General features: G+C 44.6%; 1 protein-coding gene across 10 annotated transcripts in view; it reads left to right on the top strand.

Moving 5' to 3' along the window:
- Nucleotides 1–400: 400 nt before the first annotated feature.
- LOC139368505 (tyrosine-protein phosphatase non-receptor type 12-like) overlaps nucleotides 401–17,963 on the top strand; it is an 18,922-nt gene continuing 1,359 nt past the window's right edge. Inside the window, exons 1-22 of one of the 10 annotated variants that reach the window (XM_071107480.1) lie at nucleotides 401–761; nucleotides 2,576–2,684; nucleotides 2,805–2,881; nucleotides 2,991–3,086; nucleotides 3,192–3,230; nucleotides 3,975–4,046; nucleotides 4,425–4,484; nucleotides 4,769–4,911; nucleotides 8,070–8,136; nucleotides 8,312–8,389; nucleotides 8,791–8,883; nucleotides 9,168–9,295; nucleotides 13,361–14,139; nucleotides 14,236–14,322; nucleotides 14,548–14,808; nucleotides 14,959–15,093; nucleotides 15,190–15,288; nucleotides 15,421–15,566; nucleotides 16,123–16,150; nucleotides 16,504–16,566; nucleotides 16,809–16,915; nucleotides 17,887–17,917. In XM_071107480.1, the coding sequence (XP_070963581.1) occupies nucleotides 636–761; nucleotides 2,576–2,684; nucleotides 2,805–2,881; nucleotides 2,991–3,086; nucleotides 3,192–3,230; nucleotides 3,975–4,046; nucleotides 4,425–4,484; nucleotides 4,769–4,911; nucleotides 8,070–8,136; nucleotides 8,312–8,389; nucleotides 8,791–8,883; nucleotides 9,168–9,295; nucleotides 13,361–14,139; nucleotides 14,236–14,322; nucleotides 14,548–14,808; nucleotides 14,959–15,093; nucleotides 15,190–15,288; nucleotides 15,421–15,566; nucleotides 16,123–16,150; nucleotides 16,504–16,566; nucleotides 16,809–16,915; nucleotides 17,887–17,917 (2,824 nt within the window). In that variant the 5' untranslated portion in view covers nucleotides 401–635. Of the gene's footprint in view, nucleotides 762–2,575; nucleotides 2,685–2,804; nucleotides 2,882–2,990; nucleotides 3,087–3,191; nucleotides 3,231–3,974; nucleotides 4,047–4,424; nucleotides 4,485–4,768; nucleotides 4,912–8,069; nucleotides 8,137–8,311; nucleotides 8,390–8,790; nucleotides 8,884–9,167; nucleotides 9,296–13,360; nucleotides 14,140–14,235; nucleotides 14,338–14,547; nucleotides 14,809–14,958; nucleotides 15,094–15,189; nucleotides 15,289–15,420; nucleotides 15,567–16,122; nucleotides 16,151–16,503; nucleotides 16,567–16,808; nucleotides 16,916–17,886; nucleotides 17,918–17,963 lie in introns of all 10 variants that reach the window. The other 9 variants (XM_071107483.1, XM_071107481.1, XM_071107479.1 and 6 more) reach the window with 9 other exon arrangements.

Raw genomic sequence — 17,963 nt, 5'->3', positions numbered from 1 at the left:
AGGTCAGTGGACCAGCTGGACTGTGAAGGGGAATGCCAGAGAGAAAGAGGGAGGGAGTTACCCGTCATACATGATCTGAGCCGACCTCCACCCCGCCCCGCCCCGCCCCGCCCCTCCCTCCTGGCCCTCCCTCTCTACTCTTAACTGTGTGTTCTGAATGTGGTTCAACAGGCTGGACCGCCTCCAGCACACTCTAGGGCTGGGCTGGAACAGCTGTTCAAGCATGTGTGTGCGTACATGTGTCAGTACATCTATGTCTATCTTCGTTTCTATCTCTCTGTGTCTATGTCTGCCTCTCTCTCTTTCCCTCACACACACCGTGCTGAGGTGCTTCCTGAACAGGGCTCGCTCTAGGACCCAGTGAGAGAGAGACTAGGGGGCGCGGTGATATTTTTAATCTGACCACAGAGCCTGTTAACTCGCTGCTGCTGTTTCCTCGAAACTGAAGACAGCTCTGACAGAAGTGCCTTGTGCCTTTTAGCATAGTTCTTCATCCTCAGTGTGATACTAACCGCTGTAGGGTAGTACCCCAGGCCGCTTGGAGCAGAGACACCCCCAGGTCCCAGACAGCGGGCCCCCCCTTCATGGCCCCGTGGCCCTGTGTGTCCTGACATGCCAGGCAGCAGCAGCAGCACATGCCAAGCCCCAACAGGTCAGCCATGGAGCAGCAAGCCTGGATACTGAGGGGCTTCCTGGCTCAAGTGGAGAGCAAGGAGGCTGAGGTGGAGGAGGCGGAGAGTGGCTTCACCGGGGAGTTCTTGGTGAGTTATTCTCTTTATTTGATCACTCTGTTACAGGGGGGCTCCTCTCTCAGACACGGGACCCGAGCTGTCTCACTTCATCAACAAGTGGATTAACTCTGTTGGCGTTGGAGTGGTGCGGTCTTTACCTCTGCTGTGATGTCTAAGTTTAGAGAGCACTGTGTGTGTGTATTTGTTTGGATGTGAGTGTGGGTGGACATAGAGAGCTGTTGTGAGAAGCCAAACTGTTTCATTCCACTGGACAGAACTCTGTCAATGTCCCAAGAAGAATTGTACAAAAGAATGTCATGCTCAGAGGAGAGACATACTATTTACTGTATGTTGTGCTATTTCTGTATGGGTTGTCAGTCAATCCCCAACAACTGCTTATTAGCTTCCTCTTACTGCACTGCTGCCTGTTTCTAAAGGCCCCCATACAAGGAAGGAGATCTACAGGCAAATGCAATGTTATTGATGTAGAACGAGCTCCCCACCACCACCCACCCTGCACACACACACACACGCGCGCTTAAACACACACACGCAGACAAATACGCATATACGCGAACACACGCGCGCACAGACACACACACACACACAGACACGCACACACACAGTGACTGACGGACGCTTGCGCTACAAATGCAAATGGATATGACAAAAGCCTGTTAATAAGGCCAAGTGAAGCAGCGTATACACGGTGACATCAATCACCGGTGCACTTCAACTAAAACTCTGTGGTTAAACTGTTTGGATAGTCCATCTGTGGACGCTCGACCCGCTATTAGTAACATTTCAACTAACTACTAACCCTAGCTCCAACCCGAACCCTTACCCTTATTCTAAACCTAACCGTAATCTTAGCAAGCAGTTTCCTATCAACAGATAGTTTGTTGACAGTATGACAATCTGCAGTGCATCTACAGATGGAAAATCTGGACTGTCCAGATAAAGTCTGACCAACGCCGCCTCGGGCCACCCCATGGTCCTGTTCCCATGGATGGCATCACCTGTGGACCATCGCCATGGTGAGGAGTGACACCTCTGTGACTGAGGGTGTTGGGCCTACTCTCCTCTCCTCTCTCTCCGCACGCCGCCCTGCTTGTGTCATGCCCCTGCCGTCCTGACCACGCGGGGGAACAGAGCTCACATCACTTCCTTGTGGAACAAAAAGAGCTCTATGGTCTGCAGGGTGCAGATGTCTGCTCCCGGCCTGCTCTGCATCAGCCTTGTGTTCGGGCCGTCTGTGAGAACTGGGCCTGAACAAAAAGACCAGTGTGTTTTAGATACAGAGGACCAGGAAGGGGCACTCTGGGGCTTTATTTGGAGTACCACTCATTCACTACTAATTGGAATGGAGTCACTGATGACTGGAAGTTCTCTCTTAGTCTATGGCTAGGGCTGTTTCCAGTAAGCTAATGTCTGTACGTTTGAGCCATGCCAGAGCTGATAAAAAGCTTTGGAAGTAGTAGTGGTGTCACAGTGTTACCCACAGAGTGTACAGGGTGTGACTATAACACTGAATTTAGCTCTGGGGAGGAGTGACAACTTATTGCAGTTCAACTGTCTCTCCTCTCAATTAACACTGAAGAGAACTGTAAATGCAAACCATGGTGGGCAGGTACTAGACTCAGACATGGGAAATGTGACAACGGCAACCTCATTGTCTATGGCTACTTGCTTCCAGTTCCCCAGAGGAACAAGGTAATTAGACACCCTCACATTTAGCCACATAGATCGAAGCGTTAGCCAGACTGGGATAAACCCTTCCCTCCTTCACATGCAAACATACGTGTTGGGTTCTCTAATATTTGCCTCACTTCCCTCTGTTGCAGAGGCTCAAACGCCAGTCCACCAAGTACCGCACTGACAAAACCTACCCCACAAAGATAGCAGATAAGCAGGAGAACGTGAAGAAGAACCGATACAAGGACATTGTTCCCTGTAAGTCAGCTTTTACCGTTACAGTCTAATGCAGTGGTTTGAAGTGGTATATTTATGCAGTCCTCACTATAACCTTTCACTACTACATCTCACTACAATAGCGTCCTCATTTCCCTTCAGTTGACCACAGCAGAGTGAAACTGTCCCTCACCACTTCCAAGAACGATAATGACTACATCAATGCCAGCTTCATCAAGGTAGGGTGATGGGACTTTGTCCTGGTATACTAGACTGTACAATAGAAGAGTATTTGCAGCAGAGTCCCAGGTGGACAAGTGTGTGACACTGTGCTCTGCGTACCCCCAGGGAGTGTCAGGGGCCAGGGCCTACATTGCCACCCAGGGCCCTCTTCCCCACACCGTGCTGGACTTCTGGAGGATGCTCTGGGAGTACGACACAGAGGTACAACTCTGTGTCTGTGTGTGTCTCTCTCTCTCTCCCCCTGTCTCTCTTTCTCTGGTGGGTTTGGTATACTGATGGACTGATGGTGATCTTGTCTTCTAACAGGTCATAGTGATGGTTTGCAGGGAGTTTGAGATGGGCAGGGTAAGTCACTCTCTATGCTCATGTACACTGTACACTTCTCTATTATTACACTCAGTGGTGGAAAAAGTACCCAATTTCATACTTGAGTAAAAGATACCTTAATAGAAAATGACTCAAGTAAAAGTGAAAGTCACCCAGTAAAATTCTGCTGGCGTAAAAGTCTAACAGTATTTGGTTTTAATATACTTAAGTATCAAAAGTACATGTGATTGCTAAAATATACTTAAGTATCAAAAGTAAAAGTATGAATAATAAAAAAATCCTTACATTAAGCAAACAACACAATTTTCTTGTGTTTTTTTAAATTTACGGATAGCCTGGGGCACACTCCAATACTCAGACATAATTTACAAACTAAGCATTTGTGTTTAGTGAGTGAACCAGATCAGAGGCAGTAGGATGACCAGGGATGTTGTCTTGATAAGTGTGTGAATTTAACAATTTTCTGTCCTGCTAAGCGTTCAAAATGTAATGAGTACATTTGGGTGTCAGGGAAACTGTATGGGGTAAAAAAGTACATTATTTTCTTTAGGAATGTAGTGAAGTAAAAGTTGTCAAAAATATAAATAGTAAAGTAAAGTACAGATACCCCAAAAACTACTTAAGTAGTACTTTAAAGTATTTTTACTTAAGTACTTTACACCACTGCTTACACTGCATTTCATTGTCAAATACTGTGTTATTAAAATGGTCGGTGTTGTGGCTTTATGCGCATTGAAGACTGTTTGTGTTACTCTTTTGTAGAAAAAGTGTGAGCGCTACTGGCCAAAGAAACAAGAGGAACCTTTTGTGTGTGACCCGTTTACTATTTACTGCGTGAGTAGTAGGCTACTTCCTCTCTCTTTCTCGCTCTCTGACCACTTCCTGATTTGGTTGGTCAAATGGCCTCTTAACCATAACTAGGTTATCTACACTGCAGTGATCAGTTGTCAAGAATGGTAGATGAATGCAACCTTTGAAAATCCAGATACAGGCCCTTAAAAAATATGTTGATGTGCTTAGTCATTTTTGCTATGGGATTCTAATTTCTGGGGTTCTCCTCAAACATGCCTGAAATATGCCTAAACATTGATAATCACTTGTGTCAAGTAAATGTAGTATACTAATGTCATTCTCAGGTTAAAAAGACTAGCCTCTGCAGGTTTTCTGTGTGAAAATAATGCTAAACTGCCAACTCTGTGTGTTTGTGTACAGGACTCAGAGGAGAGTAAAGGAGACTATGTGAGCAGGAACCTAAGAGTGACCTACCGCAATGTAAGTACTGTTTATACCCTTACTATAAACTGAAATGCAGCTTTAATTAGAAACTATCATGGATAGAATCTGAGGACATAAATGCTTAAAAACGCAAAGTTGTGATGGAATATTTTGTGGGTGGAATTGTAGTATACTTTGGTGCCGAGCATGTCAGCAATAAATCCCCTCAAAACTAACATCACATGAGGTAGGGATAAACAGGAAGCCCCGTGTGAGTACACAGGTCTCCTGGTGTGTCTCCCTGTCTGTGTTAACATTGAACTTTGTTGTTTGTCCCTTAGTGGAGTCGTACCCTGAGACAGCTGCACTATATCAACTGGCCGGACCACGGGGTCCCAGACACCATCCCTCCCATCCTGGAGCTCCTGCAGGAGATGAGAGCTTACCAGGCCCATGAGGATGTACCCATCTGTATCCACTGCAGGTCAGCTCTCCAACCCCCCTACTTTAAGTTAACTGTGTACTGTGTGTATGAATCATTGTCTGATACGGAGAGTCAATAAACCATCGCAAAGCACAGAAAGTTAGGTTCCCTTTGCATCTAATGCTAGGCAGTCATATATCTCTATCTATGATGCTGTGGGGTCCTTTCTCATGAAATGGTAATTGTTACGTAGGTGGAACACATTCTTGTGGGCCTCCTGTTGTAGACCCCTTTATGCTCAGGCACCTCCCTCTTCTCTCAGAAACACAGACAGGAAGTGTTTGTGGGCGGATGGCCGTCAGGCGACAGTGGGTGTTACAACAAACACTCGTATATCTTTTCCTTTTCTCTGACTGTCTCTGGCCATGGTTACAGCTAACACATGAACTCAAAAGTACTTAGCACTGCATGCTAAGCCAGTGAAAAGGTAACCGAGTGTAAGTCCGTTGCTTATCTGAGGGTCTAGTGGCGGTGATGTGTTTTTCAACCCTGTCCTCCTTTAATAACTCTGTTGACTGACTTTCGTGAGTAAGACACGAGAGAGAGAACAGCGCTTTTTTCCATACTATGACCACAGTGACACACGGAAATTCCATCGGTGGTGACAGGCCTCCTCTTTGAAAGTTGCACAACGTGTTTGTCATAGGCTTGAGTCAAGTGTTGCATGACACTCCAGAAAGAAGACTCAACAGATAAATCCTCAAATGCATCAAGAGTTTTCCACAAGACATGTTATCCCCTCTCTCTGTTCTCTATAATAAGACTATGATTGACCCTCTTTAGCAACCCGTATTAGGGCCAATTGCGAGAGATGATTTACCCCAGTCAGATGGCATTACACTTCAGTAGTCAGTGTATAGAAGTGTCCGTGTGCCAGGCTGACATCCAGGCGTGGTTTACAGGAGGCATCACAGATAGATGAACCACCAGGAACGGAATGTTCAGTCATAGGCATCAGGCATGCCCGTGCCATAAGACCCACGCTCTCCTCTCTACTCAGTCAGTTAACCCACAGGCAGGATTGAGGATAGGAAAGTATTACCGTATGAAATGACAGATCTGCTTACACACGTTTTCCTTGGAACAGTTCACTCTCCACGGGAGACTGGGCTGCCCTCATATCAACCTACCAAGGATGATCAATGGAAACAAAATGCACCTGAGCTCAATATCGAGTCTCATAGCAAAGGGTCTGAATACTTACAGTTGAAGTCAGAAGTTTACATACACCTTAGCCAAGTACATTTAAACCCAGTTTTTCACAATTCCTGACATTTAATCCTAGTAACAATTCCCTGTCTTAGGTCAGTTAGGATCACCACTTTATTTTAAGAACGTGAAATGTCAGAATAATAGTAACGAGAATGATTTATTTCAGCTTTTATTTCTTTCATCACATTCCCAGAGGGTCAGAAGTTTAAGTACACTCAATTAGTATTTGGTAGCATTGCCTTTAAATTGTTTAACTTGGGTCAAACATTACTGGTAGCCTTCCACAAGCTTCCCACAATAAGTTGGGTGAATTTTGGCCCATTCTTCCTGATAGAGCTGGTGTAACTGAGTCAGGTTTTTCAGTTCTGCCCACAAATTTTCTATAGGATTAAGGTCAGGGCTTTGTGATGGCCACTCCAATACCTTGACTTTGTTGTCCTTAAGCTGTTTTGCCACAACTTTGGAAGTATGCTTGGGGTCATTGTCTATTTGTAAGACCCATTTGCAACCAAGCTTTAACTTCCTGACCGATGTCTTGAGATGTTGCTTCAATACAACCACACAATTTCCTGCCTCATGATGCCATCTATTTTGTGAAGTGCACCAGTCCCTCCTGCAGCAAAGCACCCCCACAACATGATGCTGCCACCCCCGTGCTTCACGGTCGGGATGGTGTTCTTTGGCTTGCAAGCCTCCCCCTTTTTCCTCCAAAAATAACAATGGTCATTATGGCCAAACAATTCTATTTTTGTTTCATCAGACCAGAGGACATTTCTCAAAGTACGATCTTTGTCCCCATTGTGCAGTTGCAAACCGTAGTCTGGCTTTTTTTATGGAGGTTTTGGAGCAGTGGCTTCTTCCTTGCTGAGCGGCTTTTCAGGTTATGTCGATATAGGACTTGTTTTACTGTGGATATGGATACTTTTGTACCTGTTTCCTCCAGCATCTTCACAAGGTCATTTGCTGTTGTTCTGGGATTGATTTGCACTCTAGGAGACAGAACGTGTCTCCTTCCTGAGCGGTATGACAGCTGCGTGGTCCCATGGTATTTATACTTGCGTACTATTGTTTGTACAGATGAACGTGGTACTTTCAGGCGTTTGGAAATTGTTCCCAAGGATGAACCAGACTTGTGGAAGTCTACAATTTGTTTTCTGAGGTCTTGGCTGATTTATTTTGATTTTCCCGAGATGTCAAGCAAAGAGGCACTGAGTTTGAAGGTAGGCCTTGAAGTACATCCACAAGTACACCTCCAATTGACTCAAATGATGTAAATTAGCCTATCAGAAGCTTCTAAAGCCATGACAACATTTTCTGGAATTTTCCAAGCTGTTTAAAGGCACAGTCAACTTAGTGTATGTAAACTTCAGACCGACTGGAATTGTGATACAGTGAATTATAAGTGAACTATTCTGTCTGTAAACAATTGTTGGAAAAATGACTTGTGTCATGCACAAAGTCGATGTCCTAACCGACTTGCCAAAACTATAGTTTGTTAACAAGAAATTTGTGGAGTGGTTGAAAAACGAGTTTTAATGACTCTAACCTAAGTGTATGTAAACTGACGACTTCAACTGTGCCTGGGCTGTTGAGTAGAGTCTGACAGTCTATCTGTCAGTTAGGCTATGTGGGCCAGGAGCAGGAAGGACCAGGCCTGCAGGGACAGGCAGCAGAATGTATGTGCCAGATCAGAGCTGACAGAGTTGACAGCCAGGGCGTTAATAGCAGCCTGCAGTGCAGTGACTGCTCACACTGTGTACACTCACACACACTGCAGTTTGCAGGCTGGGGTGCTAAAGCGCTGTTACACATTAATAGCTCAGCAAGGCTTTTCATCACGCTAGTTGGTACTGTCAACAACAAATGTATAGTGTACTTGTTTGTGGTTCTTAATTAATGTACTGTGTTTTACGTTAACCTTGTTTTCTTCCTGTTTGTCACCGCAGTGCTGGCTGTGGAAGAACAGGAGCACTGTGTGCCATCGACTACACCTGGAACCTGGTGAAAACACAGGTGAGATAATGGTACCTGCCCTACCCTATACAGTAACATCTCCTCCGAACCAGAGTGTGAGCAGAGGACCAAAAGACTACTGTGTCGATGTCGTGCTGTACTGAAAGATACCATTTCTGTAACTGTGTGTGTCACCTTACCGATCGTTACCGACGCCTTTTGTGTTCATTTCCAGCTGCTCACAGAAGAATTCAACATCTATGACCTGGTCAAAGACATGAGAACACAGAGGCCTTCTGTGGTTCAGACCAAGGTAGTGTTCTCGCTTCGAGTTCTTCGTAGGGTTTTTACGTACAACCACGTGTATAAACACATCCGTTGTGACAGGCTTCTTTTAGACCAAGTGTGTGTTTTCACTTCATAGTGCTATTTTAGCGTAATCACATACAGCACATACAAACAGTGTGACATGCCTCTATCTGAGCTATTATCGCAAGGCTGTAGCTCAACATTATCTGATGCCAACCCACTCGAAGCCTTAATCTGTAACAAGTAGAGCCACATATTTAGAGCAATCTCTAACGTTGGTAGCATCTCCCCACGTGCAATCTCTCATGACTATTTTGTTGGAAGGCTTCACAATAGTATCTTGCCGTGGTAACTGATAAGGGATCGATTGAACACTAACAGAACTGGTTTTGTGTTTAACTACAGGAACAGTACGAGCTACTATACAGAACCATCAAGTTCCTGTTTGAGAAGTACCTGCAGTCCATGGCACCAGTCCCCCCTTCCTGTACAGAGGAGGTGAGACAGACAGCGTGTTTGAGCAAGGCGAGGTGCAGAATCACTGATTTTGTTCGTAGTAGTTATAGTGGGATGAAAGGTGATTTGTAGATCCAAGATTCTGCGCACAATGACTCTTGCTAGGGGAACCAGACTGGCTGTTTGGTCATGTGGTAGCAACAGTTAAACCACAGGCAGAGGAACACAGCAAAACAGACACAGACTATGACCAGTGATCTGTATTTTATGTAAATACTTTCTCAGAGGGGGAGTGATTAAGCGTGCAATTCTTTTAAACTGTTTAGGTGCCAGCGGCCCCCTCACCCCCTACAGCCAGTGACAGTGAGCTCTCTGACCTCAGTGAGGAGTCTGAAGCTGAACAGGAACCAGAACCCGATCCCCCGCCTAAAATGGAAGCACAGGCAGAACACAGGTACCGCACAGTAAAGACTTCAACCATAGATCTGACAATTCAAGTTTTTTTCATGGTGCATTACTGTAAACCTTGAAGCATATCTCTATAGCAAAATACACTACATGACCAAAAGTATGTGCTCACTTGCTCGACGAACAACTCATTCCAAAATTATGGGCATTAATATGGAGTTGGTCCTCCCCTTTGCTCCTATAACAGCCTCCACTCTTCTGGGAAGGCTTTCCACTAGATGTTGTAACATTGCTGCAGGGACTTGCTTCTATTCAGCCACAAGAGCATTAGTGAGATCGGGCAATGATGTTGGGAGATTAGGCCTGGCTCGCAGTCAGCGTTCCAATTAATCTCAAAGGTGTTTGGTGAGGTTGAGGTCAGGGCTCTGTGCAGGCCAGTCATGTTCTTCCACACTGATCGCGACAAAGCATTTCTGTATGGACCTTGCTTTGTGCACAAGGGCATTGTCATTCTGGACCAGGAAAAGGCCTTCCTCAAACTGTTTCCACAAAGATGGAAGCAAATAATCATATAGAATGTATGATATATTGAATTGTATGATATAACGTTAAGATTTCCCTTTACTGGAACTTCCTCCTCCACCAAACCTTACAGGTAGCATTCTCCTGGCATCCGCCAGATGGCGTTTCCACTGCTCATGAGCCCAATGGCGGCCAGCTTCACACCACTCTAGCCAATGCTTGTCATTGCACATGGTGATCTTCGGAAACCCATTTCATGAAGCTCCCGACGAACAGTTATTGTGCTAACTTTGCTTCCAGAGGCAGTTTGGATCTTGGTAGTGAGTGTTGCAACCGAGGACAGAGCATTTTTACACGCTACCCGCTTCAGCACTCGCTGGTCCCGTTCTGTGAGCTTGTGTGGCCTACCACTTCACAGCTGAGCCGTTGTTTCTCCGAGATGTTTCCATTTTACAATAACAGCACTTACAGTTGACCGGAACAGCTCTAGCTGGGCAGAAATTTTTAAACTGACTTATTGGAAAGGTGGCATCCTATGACAGTACCACTTTGAAATTCACTGAGCTCTTCAGTAAGGCCATTCTAGTGCCAATGTTTGCTATGGAGATTGCGTGGTTGTGTGCTCGATTTTATACTCCTGTCAGCAACGGGTGTGGCTGAAATAGTCAAATCCACTAATTTGAAAGGGGTGTCCACATACTTTTGTATGTACAGTGCATTCGGAAAATATTCCGACCCCTTGACCTTTTCCACATTTTGTTAAGTTACAGCAATATCCTAAAATGGATTAAATAAAAAATGTCTTCATCAATCTACACAAAATACCCCATAATGACAAAGCAACAACAGGTTGTTAGAAAGTTTGCAAAAAAAAAAAAAAAAACGTATTTACATACAGTTGAAGTCGTCAGATTACATACACTTAGGTTGGAGTCATTAAAACCGTTTTTTCAGCCACTCCACAAATGTCTTGCTAACAAACTATAGTTTTAGCAAGTCAGTTAGGACTTCTACTTTGTGCATGACACAAGTAATTTTTTCCAACAATTATTTACAGACAGATTATTTCACTTATAATTCACTGTATCACAATTCCAGTGGGTCAAAAGTTTACATACACTAAGTTGACTGTGCCTTTAAACAGCTTGGAAAATTCCAGAAAATGTCATAGCTTTAGAAGCTTCTGAGGCTAATTTACATAATTTGAGTCAAATGGAGGTTTACCTGTGGATGTACTTCAAGGCCTGCCTTCAAACTCAGTGCCTCCTTGCTTGACATCATGGGGAAATCTAAATAAATCAACCAAGACCTCAGAAAACAAATTGTAGACCTCCACAAGTCTGGTTCATCCTTGGGAACAATTTCCAAACTCCTGAAGGTACCACGTTCATCTGTACAAACAATAGTACGCAAGTATAAACACCATGGGACCACGCAGCTGTCATACCGCTCAGGAAGGAGACGCGTTCTGTCTCCTAGAGATTAACGTACTTTGGTGAGAAAAGTGCAAATCAATCCCAGAACAACAGCAAAGGACCGTGTGAAGATTCTGGAGGAAACAGGTACAAAAGTATCTATATCCACTGTAAAACGAGTCCTATATCGACATAACCTGAAAGGCCCCTCAGCAAGGAAGAAGCCACTGCTCCAAAACCTCCATAAAAAAGCCAGACTACGGTTTGCAACTGCACATGGGGACAAAGGTCGTACTTTTGGGAGAAATGTCCTCTGGTCTAATGAAACAAAAATAGAACTGTTTGGCCATAATGACCATCGTTATGTTTGGATGAAAAAGGGGGAGGCTTGCAAGCCAATGAACACCATCCCAACCGTGAAGCACGAGGGGTGGCAGCATCATGTTGTGGGGGTGCTTTGCTGCAGGAGGGACTGGTGCACTTCACAAAATAGACAGCATCATGAGGGAGGAAATTGTGTGGATGTATTGAAGCAACATCTCAAGACATCAGTCAGGAAGTAAAAGCTTGGTCGCTAATGGGTCTTCCAAATGGACAATGACCCCAAGCATACTTCCAAAGTTGTGGCAAAATGGCTTAAGGACAACAAAGTCAAGGTATTGGAGTGGCGATCACAAAGCCCTGACCTCAATCCTATAGAAATTTTGTGGGCAGAACTGAAAAAGCATGTGCGAGCAAGGAGGCCTACAAACCTGACTCAGTTATACCTGCTCTGTCTGGAGGAATGAGCCAAAATTCACCCAACTTATTGTGGGAAGCTTGTGGAAGGCTACCCAAAATGTTTGACCTAAGTTAAACAATTTAAAGGCAATGCTACAAAATACTAATGGAGTGTATGTAAACTTCTGACCCACTGGGCATGTGACGAACGAAATAAAAGCTGAAATAAATCATTCTCGTTACTATTATTCTGACATTTTACATTCTTAAAATAAGGTGGTGATCCTAACTGACCTAAGACAGGGAATTTTTACTAGGATTAAATGTCAGGAATTGTGAAAAACTGAGTTTAAATGTACTTGGCTAAGGTGTATGTAAACTTCTGACTTCAACTGTAAGTATTCAGACCCTTCGCAATAAGACTAGAAATTGAGCTCAGGTGCATTTTGTTTCCATTGATCATCCTTGAGATGTTTCTACAACTTGATTGGATTCCACCTGTAGTGAATTAAATTGATTGTAAATTATTTTGAAACACACACACCTGTCTATATAAGATCCCACAGTTGACAGTGCATGTCAGTGCAACAACCAAGCCATGAAGTCAAAGGAATTGTCCGTAGAGCTTTGAGACAGGATTGTGTCAAGGCAGCAGCATTTACAGTCCCCAAGACCACAGTAGCTTCCATCATTCTAAAATGGAAGAAGTTTGGATCCACCAAGACTCTTTCTAGAGCTGGCCACAAGGCCAAAATTAGCAATCGGGGGATAAGGGCCATGGTCAGGGAGGTGACCAAGAACCCCACAAGTTCCTCTGTGGAGATGGGAGAACCTTCTAGAAGGACAACCATCTCTGCAGAACTCCACCAATCAGGCCTTTATCGTGGTGGCCAGACGGAAGCCACTCCTCAGTAAAAGGCACATGACAGCCCACTTGGAGTTTGCCAAAAGGCACCTAAAGCACTCTCAGACCATGAGAAACAAGATTATCTGGTCTGGTGAAACCAAGAATGAATTCTTTGGCCTGAATGCCAAGCTTCTGGAGGAAACCGGGCACAATTCCTACGGTGAATCATGGTGGTGGCAGCATCATGCTGTGGGGATGTTTTTCAGGAGCAGGGACTGGGAGACTAGTCAGGGAAGAGGGAAAGATGAACGGAGCAAAGTACAGAGAGATCCTTGATGAAAACCTGCTCCAGAATGCTCAGAACCTCAGACTGGGGTGAAGGGGTATTGGGTATTTGTCATTATGGGGTATTGTGAGGAAGAAAATAAACAATCAATTTTAGAATAAGGCTGTAATGTAACAAAATGTGGAAAAGGTTAAGGGGTCTGAATACTTTCCGAATGCACTGCATATCACAATAGCCAATTAGGGTTCTCACGCATAGAGAAAAATGACTCCAGTGGCCTTACTTCAATAAAATGTCTGGATAACTCCTATTTTGTTCCAGGCACACAGAGAGCGAGGAGCCTGGTGGGATATCCAATCACGGCATACCAGTGGCCTTCTTTGCCCCAGAAGTGCATGTTGACCCACTGTGTGACGCGGCTAAGTGCTCCCCCTCAGCCATCCTCAATGCTCTGAGAGCTAGGGACAGCCAGAGGGAACAGCAGAGACCATACTCCCTACAAACACAGACTGTGAACCAGAAACCACAACCCCGCAAGAAACAGCCCAATAACATGGCCGTCAATCAGAGACCACCATACCCGCTACCGACACAGCCTAATTACCAGAGACCTTATTTCCACAACACACAGCCTGCTAACCTGCCCACCAGCCAGGACCTGAGGCAAGAACCCAGCCCCAGTATCCCCATCATAACCCCTCAGGCACTCAGGCCTCAGGAGTTCTCTCAGATAGCCATGGAGCAAGAGAAGGTGGAGATGGATAGAGAGATCACCCCACTGGAAATACCAGTGCTTCCTGTGAACTTATTCTCCAACTCCCTCTGTCTCACCATGGAGGACCCCTACTTTGGGCCTGACTCACCCCTGGCTGCTCAGGATCGCAAAGGGTCTGATGATGAGGAGGAGCAGGCTCCACTGAGCCAGTGGACAGAGAACCCCTGTTTCAACGGACCCAGCCTGACCCTTAACAGCCAGCGGATGGAGCTGCCAGCCCTCACCACCACCAACGCTGCCCCGGGTGCAGTTTCTTCAGGAGAAGACAGTCCACCTCCATTACCCGAGAGAACTGCTGAATCATATGTACTGGCTGCTGGTGCAGGTGAATTTTGACATGCTTCCTGTTTAAAATGTGGGATTAACATATTCCAACGAAATATTTGGAGGGCTAAAAAAAAGATCTTCCTGTGCCCCTCAGAGCGCTCGGATAACATCTCTAAACCTAAGATGTTAGAAATCATCCTCCCTTTTAATGCTGAAGCTGAGGCCCTCAGGGGGGGGAATGGTGAGTGGAGGAATGGTGAGTGGAGGAATGGTGAGTGGCGGAATGGTGAGTGGCGGAATGGTGAGTGGTGGAATGTTGAGTGGAGGAATGGTGAGCGGAGGAATGGTGAGCGGAGGAATGGTGAGCGGAGGAATGGTGAGCGGAGGAATGGTGAGTGGAGGAATGGTGAGTGGAGGAATGGTGAGTACTCTTGATAAACTCTTCTTGATAAGCACTCCCCCATAGGGAGTCCCCTGTCGCCTATCCCGCCACTGCCAGAGAGAACGCCAGAGTCCTTTGTGTTGGCCAACGATGCCGGTAGGAGCACTCCTGTCTTCCCTCTCCTCTCAGTCCCTGTAGAGAAGATGGTCCAGGACAGGCCAAAGGACAGCAGGATTGGAACATCCTCGGAATGGTGTGGCCGTTTAGGGGACACACCAGCTCTGGTGGAGAAGAGATCTTGGACGAGGAGCAGGAGCTTAAAAGTTAAAATGACAACACTCTCAGGTACATTTGTCAAATATGTATTTTTTTCTCAGAATAATAAAGAGGTCTTTTTTTATTGATTGTTCATTAAAAAAAAATATATATATTACACGGATAGTCACAAAACGCCATGTGATTTTAATCTATGTCTCTGGCCTTTTCCCATTACAGTATCACCCCAGGTTACAGTGTCACCCCCGGTTACAGTGCCTCCCCTAGTTGTATCTTCGGTTCCTGCTCCCTGTACATCTATAAACCTTCCTCCTCCCCCTCCCCCTCCCCTGGTCCCTACTCTCTCACCTCCAGGTAAGCAAAAGTGACACCCATTTTATGCTTTCAATGTAACTTTTTCCTATAATGAGGGGTCCTCACTGACTTGTTTGCTTTCTTGTGAATGATCAGAGAGACTGACTCCGCCTCTACCTGAGAGAACCCCAGAATCCTTCATGGTGGTCCTTCAGGACGGTGAGCACATCTCTTCATCACCTTCGCAATCATCACGTGAGTGCTGCTCTCAATGTTAACAATCCGGGCAGAATTCATAAACATGTAAACGGCTCTGTGTGTAAACTCTGTCTCAATCGACGTAATGAATCTACTGTGTACTAATCTGACGTTCTACTGTTTGGGCAGTTTTATTTGATCAAAACAGCGCCCCCTGCCTGCAGAGTCTGAGCAGCCAGACCACAACCACACAGCAGAGGATCGGTACGTCCTCAGAGTGGTCGGGGAACTCCCAACCCAAAAAATTCCTGGATGGAATCATGAATCGGAGCAAGGTAGCGGACATGCTGTAGCTAGAAATAGAAATAATAGAAATAATTCCACTCCAATGGGGGTTGGTTCTTGTAATTACATTTCTGTGGTCTCATATACCCATATTTAGAGAGTTGGGCCTTTTATTTTTAGAATTTAGAATATTGTTCTAATTCTAGACATTCAGTTACTTAGCAGAATTTAAATAGTCCCCATAGAATGTTAATGGGGAGCCAACATGGCTGCCATAGAATGTTGTAGTCATGTAAATGCATCATAATGCAGAAACCTCAACGGCCCAACTCTCGAAATATATGGCTCTGGTCACACTACCTGACAGTAGCGACTCACAGTCTCTTACTCTACCAGTCATGTGTATTTAATGGTTACGTCTAGAACAGGATGCTGCCACCTACCCCTTTGTATCATAGATTAACACATCTTTCCTAAATGCCCCTTAGAGATATAAAAATCACTAAGCATTTTTTGTCTTCCTTGTGATTCATGCTATGACTCAGATGTTCCAGTTGTTGTTTATACTTTAGTACATTAACACAACACTGTAAATTGTTCACTCAGAGTGTCCGGGCAAAGAGTTCACGGCAAGGTAAGCTATTTTCACAGTATTGGCTGAGAAAAGCCATCTGTCTTTTTTGGTGTGGTTTCCTTCTTCTGCAATCGGTCTGTTTGGAGTTGACAAAGACTTAAGTCAACTTCCGTCAACTTAAAGTCGTTGCTCTGGGCTCTACTCCCTTACACAATAAAATGCCCTAATAGGGATCATTGAATAGAGTCATTTATGCAGAAGCTGCACCTACCAAAATAGAAGTCAAGATGATGAGCCATAATGTCAGTGTAAAGATTGGAGGTACTCTTTCAAGCCACTGGAGGGTGGTATTGAGCTATCTGATGTTTGAGACAAAATCTATGTTGATTAATCTCTGTCTGTTTCCTGTGCAGAGCACCTGGCGACTGTTCATCTGGTTGCTCCAGCCGTTGTGGCCTTGGCGACAGCAGGAAGTGGTGAGTTGCAACGCGCAGAACGTAGACCCCCCCAATTACAACTATCAACTCTGTCTCACTTAACTACACCACAGGCCCATGTAAATCTGATCTCTCTCCTTGTTAAGAGGATTCAAATCACAGTAATCCAACCATACGCCCTATTCCCACATAGTGATGACTCTTGATGATATTGAATTTAACTTTTTAAACATTTTTTAAATGGCTCCCTAACTGTGAAACATCTGATGACTGTTTCTTAGCTGAGATGGAGCACCAGCAGCCGGTGGTCAACAGCATCTCAACCAGCTCTGGTACTGCTGACAACAAATCAGACAAGGACAGTGGGAAGGGCATGTCTAGAACAAAGGTAATGGCTATGTACATAGAGTCACAGTAACTGACAGACTTGATCTATTAGTTAAAAAAAATGGAGGATCTGGTGCTTCTATACTGTGATGTTATTTGAGTATGGGGGAGTGGGGTAAATTGAGCCATTTTCTACGTTCATCTCTGTCAAGGGAAATATGGTATTCTTTCAAACAAAGAAATGCACATATGTTTCAGGATGTTGCATATCCCTAGAAATAATCCGAATTCATGTCAAAATTACCGTTTTTAAAACATAGCTGGTCCATAAAGTGGTCTCTTGGCACAACTTACCTTGGGTATGGGGTAAGTTGAGACGAGGGACAGGGTAAGTTGAGCCTCCTACACATTTCTGTACTGAATGAAACACCACTACCTTTATAGAACCATGTCGATCTTTGTTTCCCAAACACAATTCAACATAATCACAATCGCTTTTTTGTCTCTTAATCCTTTTAGGCTTAACACTTAAACACTTAGTACTTTTTTTGAAAACCTTAACATATTCCAGGCCTTGTTGTTACCTCGTATCCTAGCAACAATGCCTTGTATTATGCCTGGGAAGAAAACACTTACATTTTCGTAACTTGCCATTGGCTCAACTTACGTCAAGGATTTTTTTTTTTGCCCACACAGATAAAATGATGCACTTCCATTCTAGCTTTAAGAACTCATATTGAAGTTTATGGAGACCCCGACTGATATACAGAACAATATTTAAATGATCTCCTTTGGTTGAGATACAAGCATCATGAATCATTTAACCCAAATTCCTTTGACTTGGTGAAAATCTGTTTTTTTTCGACATAACTTGCTTGCCACTTTTTCAATGTGGTTTCTTCCTTAGCAGACTTCATTTTGTGTATGGTTTCCTAGAAACATGGGCGGCTCAACTTCCCCCTTTGTCTTAACTTACCCCACTCTCCAGCTATGTCTTATCTAAAGCCAGCAGTCTCGGTTTTTCTTTTTCAGAGCCTGAAGTTCTTCAAGTACAGACAGAAACGTAAGTAACAGATCCCTGTAAATGGATCTGCTGCCTGGAACATACA

Source organism: Oncorhynchus clarkii, chromosome 16, assembly GCF_045791955.1.
Source record: "Oncorhynchus clarkii lewisi isolate Uvic-CL-2024 chromosome 16, UVic_Ocla_1.0, whole genome shotgun sequence".
NCBI lineage: Eukaryota > Metazoa > Chordata > Actinopteri > Salmoniformes > Salmonidae > Oncorhynchus > Oncorhynchus clarkii.
This window is presented reverse-complemented; position numbering and strand designations above follow the sequence as displayed.